Genomic DNA, 16,556 nt, shown 5'->3' with positions numbered 1-16,556 from the left:
CATAGCTTGTCCACAACTTTTTAAAATATCGTACTATATATCGCTTTTCAACCGATCTCTCAATGGTGAGGAAGAATCTATTTCTCCTGATCACACACACACATCCGGTCCACCAAGTTTCATCCAAATCCATCCATAACATTTTGAGATATCCTGCTATGTATCGTTTTTGGCCCGATCTCCCAATGGTGAAGAATCACTTTAAAAAATTCTATTATCCGGATTTTCACCAAAATCCAATTATTTCGTCCTTGGCACGCACCCAGCATCTCTGCCAAATTTCGTCTGAATCCGTTAACAACTTTTTGAGATATCTTGTTCACAGTCAGCCAGACAGACAGAGACGAACAAACAGACAGGGGTGAAAACATAACCTCCATCCACCTTCAGTGGCAGAGGCAAGAATGTTTTAAATTTTTTGGTATTTCTCACAGTAAAGTACAGTCACGTGAAAAAGTAAGTACACCCCATGTAAAGTTTTGACTTTTTCAACATATTTCAACATACAGCTATTTGATCTTCATTTCAACAATATTGATAGTTAAAGGTGATATAATATAACAAATATCATGAAACATTTACATTTTGTAGTCCATTGTATAATTTAAATAAACATAAATGCAAATTTCGCATGTGGAAAAAGTACGTACACACCAACATTTATCACTACTTCAAATACCTAAAATTAGAATCAGGTGCACCAGCTCAGGTGCAAATGATTAGAACATCGTTAGAGAGGATCTTGGAGGAACCTGTCTTATTTAAACCTCAGACATTTAGTTTGGTTTGCTCTTTGTTGTTGAAGTGTGCGGCATCACCATGCCTAGATCAAAAGAGTGCTCTGAGGCCTACAGAAAGAAGGTTATAGATGCCTACGAGTCTGGGAAGGGATTTAATAAGATCTCCGAACAATTTGAAATCAATCATTCGACTGTCCGGAAGATCATCTACAAGTGGAGAAGATTTCAAACAACTGCCAACTTGTTCAAGCCAGGCCGCCCCAGCAAGTTCAGCCCGAGAGCAGACCGCAAGATTCTGAAAGAAGTCTCTAAGAACCCCAGAATGTCATCACAGGACCTACAGGTAGCTCTTGCCACTGTTGATGTCAAAGTGCACGAGTCTACCATTAGAAAGAGGCTGCACAAATTTGATCTACATGGGAGGTGTGCCAGGAGGAAACCTTTGCTGTCCAGAAAGAACATCAGGACAAGACTAAAGTTTGCCAATGAACACCAAGGCAAAGACCAGCACTTCTGGAACAATGTGCTCTGGACAGATGAGTCAAAGGTAGAGCTATTTGGCCACAGTACCAGAAGACATGTTTGGCAAAAACCAAAGACAGCATTTGACCACAAGAACGTGATACCAACTGTAAAGCATGGTGGTGGAAATAATATGGTTTGGGGCAGCTTTGCTGCATCAGGGCCTGGGCAGCTCACCATCATAGAATCCACTATGAATTCTTCATTGTACCAGAGGGTGCTTGAGGATAATGTGAGGCCATCTGTCAGAAAGTTGAAGCTCAACCGAAGGTGGACCTTGCAACATTACAATGACCCGAAACATACCAGTAAATCCACCAAGGAATGGCTGAAAAGAAAGAAATGGAGGGTTCCGGAATGGCCAGGTCAAAGCCGGGATCTAAATCCCATCGAGATGTGGGGGGATTTGAAACGAGCTGTGCATGCAAGAAACCCCTCAAACATCGCACAGCTGAAAGAACTCAATGGAGGAGTGGGCAAAAATTTCTACCAGTCGATGTCAGAGACTGGTAGACAGTTATAAGAAACGCCTACTTGAGGTTGTTTCTGCCAAAGGGGGCAATACCACCTATTCGAGCCAAGGGTGTACTTACTTTTTCCACATGCGAAATTTGCATTTATGTTTATTTAAATTATACAATGGACGACAAAATGTAAATGTTTCATGATATTTGTTATATTATATCACCTTTAACTATCAATATTGTTGAAATGAAGATCAAATCAGATCAAATGAAGGTCAAAATAAAATTATAAAAAATAGCTGTTTGTTGAAATATGTTGAAAAAGTCAAAACTTTACATGGGGTGTACTTACTTTTTCACGTGACTATAACCACCTTTAGAGGTGGTAGGTAACACCTACAGTCACTTTTTCACATGACTGTAGGTGTTAATAGTCAATTCCACACATTCATAGGTCTTATTCAAAAATATTATCACAATAAAATGAAAGAAAGAAAATGTAGTCAATATACGAGTTGTGAGAAAGTTTACAACATTAGACTACACTCCTTGCATCAAGAGATGTAGTAAAAAGAAAACACTGCTTTGTGTATGAGTACATCCAAACCAAAATGTATGGTGAAGATTGGATACATCTGGAGGAACTGTCTGCTTGTAGGAAAAAGATAGATGATGCAAGTGTCACTGCTAATCAAGAAGTAAACAGCCTTCTTATGAAGAGCTCAAACCGTCAACTATAGTCAAGGGTCCTTGAGACAAATTCTGATAACTATCAGATATAGCTGTCAAGGCTGAGTGGTAGGATTTTTTTCTTTTTTCTTTTTTGTATACTGAATCGAGCCTCGTGAAAGAGCTAACATTTATTTGACAAACAAATCAACCAGACAAACAAAATATATAAAAATAGGGAGTGGAAGACAAGATGGGGAGAGAAGGGGAAGCACACAAACATAACATTTGAGAGCAGGGAGATGTGTGGGAGGGAGAGGGCTTGGGGGGAGGAGGCGTGGGAAGGGGGGGTGGGGGTGGGAGAAGTATAAAACACAAGGACACCAAGGACTTCCAGGACAGAAGTTGGTATTTCAAAAAAGTGGATTTGGGGTGAAATTAGCGGGGATAGAAAAGATCAAGGTTTTGGATGATGGAAGATAAGAGATGGTGGTGAACAGCTGTTTTAAAGACCTGGAGGGAGGAGTGGGATTGAAGGGAGTGGGGGAGTTTGTTCCAGAGGCGGGAGAAAAGAGGAATGAAGGAGTGAAGGTGAGCAGCGAGTCTTGATTTTGGCAGTTTAACCATAAGAGGGTTGCAGGCAGATCTTGTGCGACCTGTAGGAATATTTGGGGGACAGAGCCCAGAGAGAGCTGGGGGGGCAAGGCCAGAGAGGAGTCGGTAGAAGTCAGAAAGACCACCAACCTGCCTGCGGTGAGTGAGTGAAAGGCCCTTGGAGTTAGCTTCATCGCGGGAGATTCCAATGATTCTGAATGCTTTGGTTTCAACAGCGTGAAGACAAGCTAGGTGTGAGGCAGGAGCACCAGCCCAGAGGGGAGAGCAGTATTCCATTGAGCTGCGGATGAAAGTCTTGTATGTGGTGAGGAGCTCAGATGTAATGGGTTTTTAATGATGGGAGGGGCATGGAACAAAAACAACAACAACAATCCGGTAACGAGTTAAATAAATGCAGACAACACCAACAAGCACAACATTGCTCTGACATAACTTTCAGGGACAACTCTTTGCAGTGGTTGTAACTTCCAAACGCAAGTCAGGGGCCAAATCTTTCCCATTCTTCCCTGCTGCCCAGATTCATCAGGGCAGCTCGGTCACAGTCAGAGTCAGAGTGCCAATCGGTCCCCATGGACCGGCCCCTTTCCCTCTATTCTCTTTCTCTTCCTAACTCTTTCTAACTCCCACTAACTCTTTCTAACTAACTCTTTCTAACTCTGTTGTGACCCTGACTTTGTGAACGCAGGGGTACACCATCTTGGATGAGGGGATCTCTGGGTCGCTCCTGGGAGATTAATCAGCTGAGTCCGTTCTGCGGAATTGTTCGAGAGAACTATCTGGGGCTAAACAACAACAACGACAACCTTGCTCTGCAATGACCCTCGATTTTGAAGAGAGCGAAAAAGCTCCAGTGACAGATGGGCTTGAAGCACATGAGGCGACATAATCATCAGCCTACCAAAATGCAGCATCATCCAGCATGGCAAACATTGACAAGAGTCCACCTGTACAGGAGGTTTAAACAGACGCATGCCCTATTCAGACTATTGTTTGCAATCACTGTCCCTCAGTGCACATATTATGTACAACTTACTCCTGAAAGAACCCTAATACAGGATTTGTTGTTTCGTATGCAGCTTATGGCTGCTGGTTGCATCATTTCCTGGAAGCACGGCTGTGCTGCTGATGATTCTTCACCATTGAGAGACAGGGCCAAAAATGATACATAGCATGATATCTCAAAACGTTGTGGACAGGTGATGGCAAAAGTTGGTGAATGAGTTGGGTAAGTGACAAAAACAAGCCGATTAGATTTTGGTGTGTGATGAGGACGAATGGTCTGGATGCAAATCCGGCTTATTAGGGGGAAAGAAAATGTAAAGTGTTCAGCTTGGCGGAGGTATGCACTCTACCGAGTACTGTTCTCGTTTAAATTATAATCACGTGGCTGTGATTCTTCATGGGCATTTATCTTTCAAAAGGAGCGGCTGCTATTATAGAGGTGTACCGTTGCCATCTAAAAAAAAAAAAAAAGTACACATTATTTTATGAGCTCCCGCTCCAACGTGAGAACCTACCTTACTGTTTACGTCTTCTGTCAGTTTTTCTTTGACAAACGTAGTCGTCAGAACCACACTCGCAGTGAGGTCTGCATCGAGGATGACCGTCGCCTTCTGTATAATCATCAGATATCCCTCCATCAGTGCTAGTAACCTCATTGTATATAAACACCACCAGCAGCAGCAAAAAAGGCATGAAAAGAGCAAGTTAAATGAGCGACTTCCCTTCATACCAGACCACGTGCAAGCATACAAAGCATAACTTTACCGTAGAAGTTGGTACTTCACATGGCAGCATTTTACCATGTCAGCACAAATATGCCAAACAGTGTCGAATAGTCATCTCTACCTCGACGGCACCACGGCCAGACTGTCGACAAGCAGAGGCCTCGATTTGCAGCATCTCACTGCCGGCAGATGACAGAGCCTGTTTAGGTGGTGGTGTAAGCACAGTGAGCGTGGTATTAGCCATGTGGCAGATGGCCGCCGTTTCACCGCTGGGGTGCACATCACAGTGCAGAAGACAGAGGAGTCTGAAAGAGCTCGTACCTACACACAATCATCCGAGTGAAGGCCACAGTTATTAATTTTTACAATACAAGATGTTAATAAAAGTGGTTGCACACATCCTTTCAAAACGAGTGTGTGACCTGGTATCCAAGCTAAATTCCCATTTCCTGTTTTAGTTACACCCAAAGATATGGACAAAATCAGGTTGCAATGCATATCAAGATACTATAATGTGACGACTGCCTTCATTACAGTTAAGGCACAAAAAGAGACAAAGAAAACATATACAGAGGAAACCACATCTAGACATGTGACATCAATGTACTTTCATAAGAATAATAGGAGACATTAACAAAGTTTCCTTAAAATGATGCCACTGACCATTTGGTTGGTCACTCAACATCAATCAGTGATCCTGGATTTAGGTAGTTTCACCAGAAAGGGTGAAATTCCACAAAGGGTGAAATATGCCAAACAGTGTTGAATAGTCATCTCTACCTCGACGGCACCACGGCCAGACTGTCGACAAGCAGAGGCCTCGATTTGCAGGGCGCGCGTGCACGCACGCGCGCGCACGCACGCACGCACACACACACACACACACACACACACACACACACACACACACACACACACATACACACACACACTTTCTCAACAAATGTCTCAAAAAGGTTAAGTAACTTAAACTCTTGGGTCTCACTCTCAGCCATGATCTCTTGGGCAAGTGACAATTCAAAGCTGGTCTCCAAAACCAGCCACTAACTGGGCATCCTCTGTCGTGTAAAGTCTTGCCTTGGCACACCTGACCTTTTATCCACCTACAAGGCTTTCATCTGCAGCTTGATGGAGTACTGCTCTCCCCTATGGGCTGGCTCCCCTGCATCACATCTTCCTCAGCTTGACGCTGTGGAAACCATGGCTATCCAGATCACTGGAATCTCTCGCGATGAAGCCAAGTCTTTTAGTCTATCACTTCACCATCGCCGACAGGTCGGTGGTCTCTCTGTTTTCTTCCGCTCCCCCTCATTTCCGGTCTTGCACCCTCAGCCCTCTCCAGCTCTATCCGCCCACCCCACCCCCCAAAGTATCTGCAGGATGCACGCAGTTCAGCAGCAAGCCCACCTAGTGAAACTGCCTAAATGCAGAACCACTGTTCATCTCAAGGTTTTTACCAAAAATTTGATACTGCCATGGAAATCATCTTGAGACGAGCTGTTTGCAGAAACTGAGAATTGAAAATCTTTAATACTGCTGCCTTGAGCTGGATTTGAATGCACATCCTCTGTAAGGCCAGTCTTGTGGTCCTAACCACTAAACCATCATTGTAACGACAATGCTTGTGCATTTTTTAAAACATGTTTGATGGTCAACATGATGAGACATAATCAACCATAAAATGTGCATTTTTTTGAGCTTTTGAGTTCACCTACCATGTTTAGAATGCTGAGAAACTAGTGAATGCAATGCATGGCAGAGGCGGGGCCAGCCATTGGCCCAGAGGAGCGGTGAAAGAGAGTCAAAAGCCACAGTAATTGGACGCGATCCAATGCTACCAGCGCTCTTCTGCACCATCTCCCGAAAGGTTTCTCTCTCCAGAGGCTTATTCAAAATGCCCTCTGTATAATTCCAGCCAAGAGGGTCCGAGAAGCAATCATGGAACAACATCCTGTTTGTTTAACAAACAAAAGAAAGGCGACAAGATATGAGGGACATTAAAAAGCTTTCAATCTTCTCCCAAACAAGCTGTCAGTTTTTAATATAGCCTGCTATACACCTTGTCATTGAGGCAAACACAAAAGGCATAAGCATGGTCAGCCTACAAGACAGGAAGAGGATGTAGATCAGGGGTGGCTAAACCAGTCCAGCATAAAGAGCCAAAAAAAACCCCTCACACCATTGCAAAGAGCCGCACAACACCTGCACGCTCACACAACAACAGCAACTTATAGGCCTAATGACATAATTAATAATTATATGTATTACGGTTACGTCATAATTATCATAATACATAGTTTAACAGTTTTCATAGGTCGTTTATTACCTCAGTGGGACACCTGGCAGTCTTTGTTTTCCACAATCATTTTCAGGTCTGGCATGTACTCAGTTGTGGCCACTCGGAGCAACTCTTTCACATGTGTGTCCGTAAGAACAGAGCGATGTCTTGACTTCACTTGTTTCAGTACAGAAAAAACTGATTCACAGACGTAAGTTGTCCAAACATTGACATTAGCTTGAGTGCAGCCTGTCTGACACTGAGGTATCTGTCTGTGGGTACAATTTTCCAAAACTCTGTGCCTATGGTTCCTTCTCTCAAGACACATTTAAGTCTGTCATCCTCAGAAAGTTCAATCATCTCCAAATGGGATGCTGCTTCATCTGCCACTAAGAGGGCTTTTAAACAATCCGATTCAGCAGTGAAAGGGTTGATGAGGAATGTGATCTGTGGCCGTTGTTTCTTCAGGTTGCAGAATCTGTCCTCAAAACTCTGCTGCAGATTTTCAACCAGTGTTGCATAGCGTGCAATGCTCCTTTTTGTGACCTCAGCTGCTTCTCCATTTGCCTTCAACAAGGAGGGAAAATGTGTGAGCTCTCCCTTTTGAAGATGGGTCTGGAAGAGCTCGAGTTTGTTCACAAATGTGAAAACACTTTGCACCAGGTCAGGCGGCATTTTTAACTTCCCTTGCAGATCTCGATTCAGTTTGTTCAGATGATGCAGCATGTCGACCAGAAACCCCAAATCTGACATCCACTGGGGGTCATGTAGCTCAGGATCGTCCTTATGTTTCTCTGCCATAAAAAGCTTCACTGGGTCCAAAAGTTCAAAAAAACGGGAAAGCATGTTACTTCTTGAAAGCCATCTCACAGTGCAGTGGAGAAGCAGATCATTGGGAAGGTCTTCGTCCAGTTCAGCTATGAGGTTTTTGAACTGTCTGTGCTTGAGAGCATGAGTGCGAATAAAATTCACAATTTCTAGCACAGGTTTCATGACATGGTCCAAGTTCAGCTTCTTCGACACCAGGTTCTCTTGATGGATAAAAATATATAAAATAATAACCACCTTTAGAGGCCATTTTTCCCCGCAAAGCGGGGGTTGGCCTTTTTCGGGAACCGTGGCTGTTGTTGTTGTTTTTTGGTCCCCTTTTTGAAGCAATGTTTTACGGCCGGATGCCCTTCCTGCCGCCAACCCTTTTTGACGCCTTTTACGACAAACAGGGAATTACCAGTGAACTGGTACTCAATTAGCCGACCTCGGAAGGATGACAGGCTGAGTCAACCCCCCTGGCGTTAATTCAGCGATCGACCGGGATTCGAACCCAGGATCCTAGGATCCTAAAGCCGGCACCCTAGCCGCAAGCCCAACACCAGGGATTCTGGGTTCGTTTTTTGTTCTCTTGTTGTCTGATGCAATGAAATGTCCAAAAATCAGGGAAACGGTCATCAGCTTTACACAGCCCTACAAGGCCATTTTCAGATCCCAACATAACTGGTGCACCGTCTATGGCTATTGCTGTTAGTTTTGGTAATTGCAAATTTGCCTTCTCAACAACAGTCGTGAATGTCTCTTTCAGGTTGATGCCGCGGGTCCTATCTTTTAACGGCACAATGTCAAGCAGCTCTTCCTTAATTGTGCAGTCTTCTGACACAGACTGTACAAATATTGCCAACTGTGGCTTATCTTGAATGATGCAAGACTCATCCAAAACAATGCTGAAATACCGACATTTTCAAGATCCGTATGCAACTGTGTTTCAATGGAGTTGTTAATATTTGATATTCTCTGTTCAACGGTGTGCCGTGACAGCTGCAGGTCTGACACAGAACACTTCAAACTGTCATTTTCAAGAGTGAGGATGGCAACAACATCTCTGAGACACGTTTTCACGAAATCCCCTTCACTGTATGGCTTTTTAGCTCGAGCTATGTTCCATGCCAACTGATATGATGCTAATGTGACCGTCTGTGAGTGCTTCGTTAATTTCTGAAAAAACTGAGTCTGCTTCTCTGATTGACGTTTCAATGCATTCACCTTGTGCTTGCGAAGTTCACTGCCTTTGGAAAAATCCCGGGCCACGTTATCATGGAGTGAGATGAAATGGCGCTCCAGGTTTGAAGCTTTAAAATGTGACAGTGCAGTCTGGCAAATCAAGCACAAGGGTTTCCCATTTCGCTCCGTAAAAAAATACAATTCCTCCCATTCCGGCAAAAATGCCCTGTGCTCCCTCTTCACATTTGCGCTGAGCTTTATGTTTTCCTGACTCTGCCATGGCGATTCAGTCACTGCCGCTGGGCTAGTGCTAGCCTAGCTAACAAACGTCCGGGTCTGTGCACGCAAGTGTGTTTCTACGCGTGAAAGTGCGTTTCATGTTTGGGCTCATGCATGACTAGTGGGAGATTTCTGTCAAACACATTACCACAAAATTATCTTTTATTTTAAAAATATTGGCAAATTTATTGGCAGTATAGTCAAATATTCAAATGCATTTTGATTTTATAATAGAAATACATTTTAAAATGTAAAAACATGCACCGATAGAGCAGCCCCTCGCGAGCCGCACAAGAGCTGGCTGAGAGCCGCAGGTTCACCACCCCTGATGTAGATCATGTACAGGTCTGAATTGGCTTGTTTGGTGTTCACATCTGAGCACGTGGCTCATGATGATGGGCTCCCAGGTTCAAATCTGTATCCAGTGTTGATTTGTCCTTTGCCTTCAAATGTCCTTGGCCTTTATGTCAGTGGTTCCCATGACATAACCCTAATCCAAATCACTGCAACTTTGCAATTATTTTTGTAAGTACAAGGTGACATTGAAGCACACATGTAAAGCCACAGAGAACAACTAGGTGAGTACTTTCCTGTCCCCGACTTCAAGGGACCTCTGCACTAAACAAATGCTTGTCACTATCATAGTTGTACAAGTTGGTCCGCAAAGTTTTTGGGGAATCAAAAGGAGCCTGCACACCGAAATATATTGGGAACCACAGCTCCATGTAAAAGCTCCAGTGAACCTTGATTCAATCTAAAGTGGTCTGTTTTTAAAATATATATAAAATAAAAAGTAGTTTCTGTAAGAAGCAACAGGTTGTACTCACTGTGAGACCAAGATATCTTCAAATCCTGCAGTAAGCTCATCCTTGGATTGTTCAAAATGGAAAATCTGTACCAAATCCCCCCTGTAAAGCAGCATATCAGATGTATGAAGGCATGGTTATCCACAATCCCAAAGTGAGCAATCCTTATTGAATGTAAGATACCGCAGCAACTTGAACTTGCAAGGTCAGCCACCTATATTACCTCAATGCCCACAATTATAAATATAAAAAATTAGCAATTTCATAAACATGTGAAGGAAGCATCAGTAGGATTAAAATCTCACCGCATTGCCGTGGTTTTCACGAGGGAGTTGAACAACAAACGGCCTGGATTCTCAACCGAATCTGAAAGATAAGAACTTGTTCAAATGAATGCAGACTTTGATTTACACAGCATCTATATATCCTTCTAAAACAGATGGAAGACTAGAACGGCACTCAGTAGAGAGCATACCTCTGTCAGGTGAACAGTTTGCGTTCTGTATCCCAGAGTAGACCAGAAAATCACAATACAGAATCGCATTTAATCAAAATCATCCGTCCACAACTTTTTGAGATATCCTGCTTTGTGTCGTTTTTGGCCCTATCTCCCAATGGTGAAGAATCACTTAAAAATAAATAATTCTCATATCCGAATCCATATTCAGATCTTCACCAAAATCTAATCGATTTGGTCTTGTGACACCCAACCGGTCTACCAAGTTTGGTCCAAATCCATCCATAACTTTTTGGGATATCCTGATATATATCGGTTTTAGCCCGATTACTCAATGGTGAAGAATCATATTAAAAATTCTACTAGCTGGATCCGGATCCAGATCTTCACCAAAATTGTATAAACTCATCCTTATCACACACCAAAACTGTCCACCAAGTTTCGTCTGAATCCGTCCACAACTTTTTGAGATATCCTGCTACTGTATATATCATTCTTGGCCCTATCACTCAATGGTGAAGAATCACTTTACATTTTTTGGAAACCAGATCCAGATCCGGATCTTCACCAAAATGTAATCATTTCATCCTTGTCACATACCCTACATGTCTGCCAAATTTTGTCCGAATCCGTCCACAACTTTTTGAGATATTTTGTTCACAAACGGACAAACAGACAGACAGGGGTGAAAACATAACCTCCATCCACCTTTGGTGGCGGAGGTAATAACTCGAGCAAAATATAAGACCACCATCCTGTACGTTCTTGTACAATACATAATCAGAACTACGCATAGTAGTAATTAATATGAATCAAAAATAAAAACACCACAGCGAAATCAATGGCGTGCCATTGCAAACCCCAACGCATACCACCTAAAGCAGGTTTGAAAGATGGCAAAAAGATCCACCAGGAATGATCCAATATCAAATTTTGAGTTAAAAAAAGAAATCTTTTGTTTTGACCCCTGTGACCCTAAGTCCCCACGCTATGCGCGATATGAACCCTGTCCCCCAATATTGATAGCACATACAAAGTTTCATTTTAACATGTTTTAACACTCGCAACATATCTGAAACTGCTGATGGGATTGTTACCAAACTTGGCTAAAATAATGATTGGTATGTTGCAACTCAAGTTTGTTCATGGCATTAACAAAATAATTGGGGTCTAAGTGGGTCTACCGGGGGTGAAAGTGGGTCCAGGTTTGACCTGCCCCCCCAAAGAATAGGTATTTGCTTCCATCTCAGAAACTACATGCAATTCCAATGAAACTTGACCACAACTTGACCTTGACCCCCTGAAACAACTTGCCTTCGCCTCATGGCAAATCTCAGTTTCTTCCGGAAAGCTCATACTAAATGTGTGTCATACTCAGGAGAGCCAGGAAACACGATCTTTCTACTCCCAAGACTGAACTCTCAAATCTGTCTCTCTCCTACAAATCCTGGTGGCGTCTAGTCGTCTGTTTCTGGTGTTTGTTCCCCCTCCATCTCGTCCCTTACCTCAAACGGCTACACAGCTGACGCCGCCCATGAAAAAAAGGCTGACTGCCTCAACTCTGTGTTTGCTTAAAAATCAGTAGGATTATTTTTGTTTTCTTTCTCCTCCACGCTGTCCAATTTAAAAGCTTGGGTTTGGATGCCGATTGCTATCCTCAATCTTGATGTTCTGTCTCTCTGTGTGCTCATCCGCCCAAAGGTAGGTTCGGTGCTGCCAAAGCAAGACTTGCACCAGGTGGGGTGACTGCATTCCCAGGCTCCCAGCGGTCTCAGGCCAGGAATTTGTAATTTATTCAGAATGCCGGCGATAAGTCGCCTACTCTTCCCCTAATACCTGGAACGGGAGTGTGCAGGGATGGGGATGCAACACGGGCATGATGGATCGGCTGGCTTTTTTACTTATTTATTTAATTTACTTTTGTTGGAAAAAATTAATTCCCCTGATAGGCGAGATTTGTGCAGTGGGAAACACGAACGCTTCAAATAACTAGTAATTGGTCGTACAACTAGTACTACAACTACAAGTACAATGTTTCAGCGAAAACCCGTTCAGACAAGGAAGGAGCCGCTCGTGGGAGAAGCGTGCAAGTTATTAGTTATTTCACAAAACTTGGGTTTGAACGATATCATTATGTTATGAGATTATGATTGTACAAAACATTCTCACAAAAATAACAATAATCCTCATAGTTACCAACGATGACAGTAAACTGAGGAAGAACGCCTTTGCATAACTCCGACACCATGGTCCTCTTCTTCTTCCTCAGGTTGTTTTCGTCCAATCGCGTCTTCTTCTTCTGCTAGTTTTTCTTCTTCTTCTTCACAATATGCTCTTCAAAATCATCGATAACAAGTGCGGAATTATTTTCTCACCCTCCGCGCTTATACATTTTGTATATATAATCGAATTATATTTTAAATACTGCTTTCGCATTTGTTTATCCTTTCTGGATGTTTTTACGTTTATGGTGGAAAGTTTTCTTCATTTGAAATAGCGGAGTCTGAATTTCTCAAGGATATAATACAGGCCTATCGAATGCGCGCACCTTGCGCAAAAGAGGAAGAAGAAGAAATGAATCAGCCGATGGTTATTTTCGTATAGATTACAGTAGATCTAGGCTCGGGTCTCAAGAACGTCAAGGGTGTGTAAAATTACCAAGTTTCTTATGGAGAGCTCGCCAAGTGGTTTAACCATTCGAGCATAGGCGTAATTTGCCTTCTCAAAAATACAGTTTATGTTCATTATTTAATCACCTTTGTTTGTGTGTGTGTGTGTGTGTGTGTGTGTGTGTGTGTGTGTGTGTGTGTGTGTGTGTGTGTGTGTGTGTGTGCCGTAACTTTTTTTTTTTACCTTTTGAGTTTTGTCATCAAATTTTCAACAAAGCTTTATTATTAGAAAATGGGGAAGGCAAATTTATAATTTTGGTCAAAAGGTCAGTATCACATAAAATTGTCAATTTTAATCTGATCGACCTGAAATTTTAAGAATTTGCATATTCGGTCACAGAAGCGTATTTTTTTTTTTTACAAGTTGAGCATAAATTCGTACACAATTTTTAGACCCAGAATCGATTATATCTTGTCACTTCTGACAACTTTTCTATACAGCAATATCGCGGCAAAAACGGAGAAAATATGAATAGAAATTACCTCCTGATAAATTATGGACAAATTGTAATATGATCATATGATGTAGCGCTGCTCTATGATTGGCTCTTTCGTCGAAAATCTATGACTGGTCAGGGCTCCTCCCCCAGTATCCGAGAGTCAGTGCTCCTCCCCCAGTATCCGAGCGTCAGGGCTCCTCCCCCAGTATCCGAGCGTCAGGGCTCCTCCCCCAGTATCCGAGCGTCAGGGCTCCTCCCCCAGTATCTGAGCGTCAGGGCTCCTCCCCCAGTATCTGAGCGTCAGGGCTCCTCCCCCAGTATGAGGGCTCCTCCCCCATATAAGCTGGAATTAACCTTACTTAAAATTAACGCATTGAATTTCTGTTGCTCCAATCACATGCAATAAAATACACCCCCACACAAAATACAACCAACTTCTATCTGAATCAGTGATATAAATGAAATACTTCAAATGGTAGTGATATAAAAAAAAACAATGGTGTAGCGACCCATGGGTCCCCCAAAGCTCGAGACCAGCAACATAATCTCCTTGCCCAAGCCGGTGACGTAACCGGCGGACAAACCGCGGCGCCGAGGTTATAATTGTTTGCACCTGTCGGTCACATGACCACCAAAGCTTGCCTCGCCTGAGAGGCGTGGCTTTGGTTCTGACGTATGCTTTTTGGCTTGGATTATATGTACTAGGGCATGCCCGTACTATATATATATATATCTAAAATTATATCCCCCCCCCCCCCCCCCTCTATTTACATAAAATGGTTTGGTCCATTCGCAAAGCCAAAGCGAACGGCTTGCGAGTACGGTGACAATCCCCCCCCTCTATTTACATGAAATGGTTTGGTCCAAAGCGAACGGCTTGCGAGTACGGTGACAATCCCCCCCCCCCCCCCCTCTATTTACATGAAATGGTTTGGTCCAAAGCGAACGGCTTGCGGAGTTTGGTAAAGAAATCGCCATAGCTCGGTAACTACTTCTCCGATTAATATGAAACCTTGAAAAGGCACATCCTCGGGTCCCCAGCAATATACCTGGCAAGTTTAAAGTATATCGGACCCGTGGTTGTCGAGAAACAGCGGTCACAAACACACAGACATACACACACACATACACACACACATACACACACACACACACACACACACACAGATTACTGGAATTATAGATAGATGCGAACCCGATAAACGGGCTTTCAGAGTTCCCGAGTTGATTATACAATAAACATCTTCTCGGACGAGTTTGTGTCTTGTCCGTCACTTCGTCCGTCTCAAGCAGGAGCGCTGCTCCTTCACTGGTGACCCCAAGTTTACGACACGCGATGGACACGGCAGTGTCCCTCAAACTGCCCACTTTCTGGGAAGCACATGCCGCCGTCTGGTTGGCTCAGGCGGACTCCCAGTTCGCCCTGCGTGGCATTACGGAGGACACCACGAAATACCATTACGTGGTCGCCGCGCTCGGCTCCGTGACCGCCGCCCGCTGCCTGAGCCTCCTCCAGAGCCCGCCCGCTGACGGCAAGTACGACGCCATCAAGGCACTTCTTCTGGGCGCTTTCGCCCTCTCCCCGGCTGAACGCGCACGACGCCTGCTCGACCTTCCTGAGCTCGGCAATACGCGCCCGTCCGAACGTATGGACTACATGCTCGCGTTGCTCGGCGAGCACCCCTCGGATTTCCTTTTCAGAGAGCTTTTTCTCCGCCAGCTCCCGGCCCAGGTACGGGTCGCCCTGGCAAGCACTACCATCGCGAACCCCCGCGACCTCGCCAGGGAGGCCGACAAGATCGATTCAGCAAGCCAGCTCGTCGGAGCGGCGAGCCAGCTCGTTGGGGTGGCTGCCGGGAGCCCGCCCGCCGCCCAGTCGGCGCCCGCGGCGCAGTTTCCCGCCCACCCGCCCGCAACGCAGCTTCCTTCCCGGGGGCCGCCGGGCCGGCGCGACTGGCAGCGGCGACGCCGCGTCGCCCGGTCCCGACGCGTCGACCGGAGCCCCCGCCAGACCCGGCCTGGTGTTATTTCCACGCCAGGTTCGGGCGGCGGGCCCGATCATGTCAACCCCCGTGCACGTTCGGCAAGTCGGGAAACGGTCGGGCCGGCGCTCACTACCAGCCATGAGCGCCGGCCGTTCCGGAAACCTGCTATTCATCACGGACCAAGCGTTGGGTGGCGTTTTCTCTGCGACACCGGCGCTCAGCTGAGCGTCATTCCCGCTTTGGCGGAGGACAGGCGGGCCGCCATTTGCGGCCCCTCCTTAATCGCGACCAACGGCTCGGCCATCCGCACCTTCGGCCCACGCACCGTCGCCCTCCGCTTCGGCAGCCAGCTCTTTCGCTGGGAGTTCGTGACGGCGGACGTCCCCATGGCTTTGCTCGGTGCCGATTTCCTTTGCGCCCATGGGCTGCTGGTCGACGTTAAACGTCGGCGTATCGTCAACGCCGAAACTTTCAGCTCGCTGGCGTGCGCCTTGAGCCGTTCTGCGCCCACCGAGCTTTCCTGCGTCCTCCCGTTGGCAGACGACTTCGCGCGTCTCCTCGCGGAGTTCCCGGCCCTCACGTGACCGACGTTTTCGGCCGTCGCGGTGCGTCACGGCATCGAGCATCATATTCCCACTACGGGCCCACCAGTGTATGCCCTAGCTCGCCGTCTCGACCCAGCCAAACTCGCCGTCGCTAAGGCCGAGTTCGCCGCGCTGGAGCGCCTCAGCATCGTGCGGCGCTCCGACAGCGCCTGGGCCTCGCCACTGCACATCGTCCCGAAGCCGGGGGGCGGATGGCGGCCATGCGGCGACTACCGCCGCCTCAACGACGCCACTACAGGTACCCCGTCCCGCACATCCAGGATTTTTCCGCCCGGTTGGCGGGGCGGACCATTTTTTCAAAAGTGGAC

General features: G+C 45.4%; 1 protein-coding gene across 3 annotated transcripts in view; it reads right to left on the bottom strand.

Moving 5' to 3' along the window:
- The window catches only part of ELP5 (elongator acetyltransferase complex subunit 5), a 76,140-nt gene extending 63,035 nt beyond the window's left edge, over positions 1-13,105 (bottom strand). For 2 of the 3 annotated variants that reach the window (XM_078776241.1, XM_078776242.1), the window contains exons 1-6: positions 12,746-12,879; positions 10,398-10,458; positions 10,114-10,194; positions 6,453-6,688; positions 4,859-5,058; positions 4,528-4,623 (exon numbers count right to left, since the gene is read on the bottom strand). In XM_078776241.1, coding sequence (XP_078632367.1) covers positions 4,528-4,623; positions 4,859-5,058; positions 6,453-6,688; positions 10,114-10,194; positions 10,398-10,458; positions 12,746-12,797 — 726 coding nt within the window. In that variant the 5' untranslated portion in view covers positions 12,798-12,879. Of the gene's footprint in view, positions 1-4,527; positions 4,624-4,858; positions 5,059-6,452; positions 6,689-10,113; positions 10,195-10,397; positions 10,459-12,745 lie in introns of all 3 variants that reach the window. The other variant, XM_068113068.2, reaches the window with a different exon arrangement.
- Between the last annotated feature and the right edge of the window lie 3,451 nt (positions 13,106-16,556).

Source organism: Myxine glutinosa, chromosome 4 (assembly GCF_964187855.1).
Source record: "Myxine glutinosa chromosome 4, kmMyxGlut1.1, whole genome shotgun sequence".
Taxonomy (NCBI): domain Eukaryota; kingdom Metazoa; phylum Chordata; class Myxini; order Myxiniformes; family Myxinidae; genus Myxine; species Myxine glutinosa.
The sequence above is the reverse complement of the archived record's forward strand: the minus strand, read 5'-3'. Positions and strand labels throughout refer to the sequence as shown.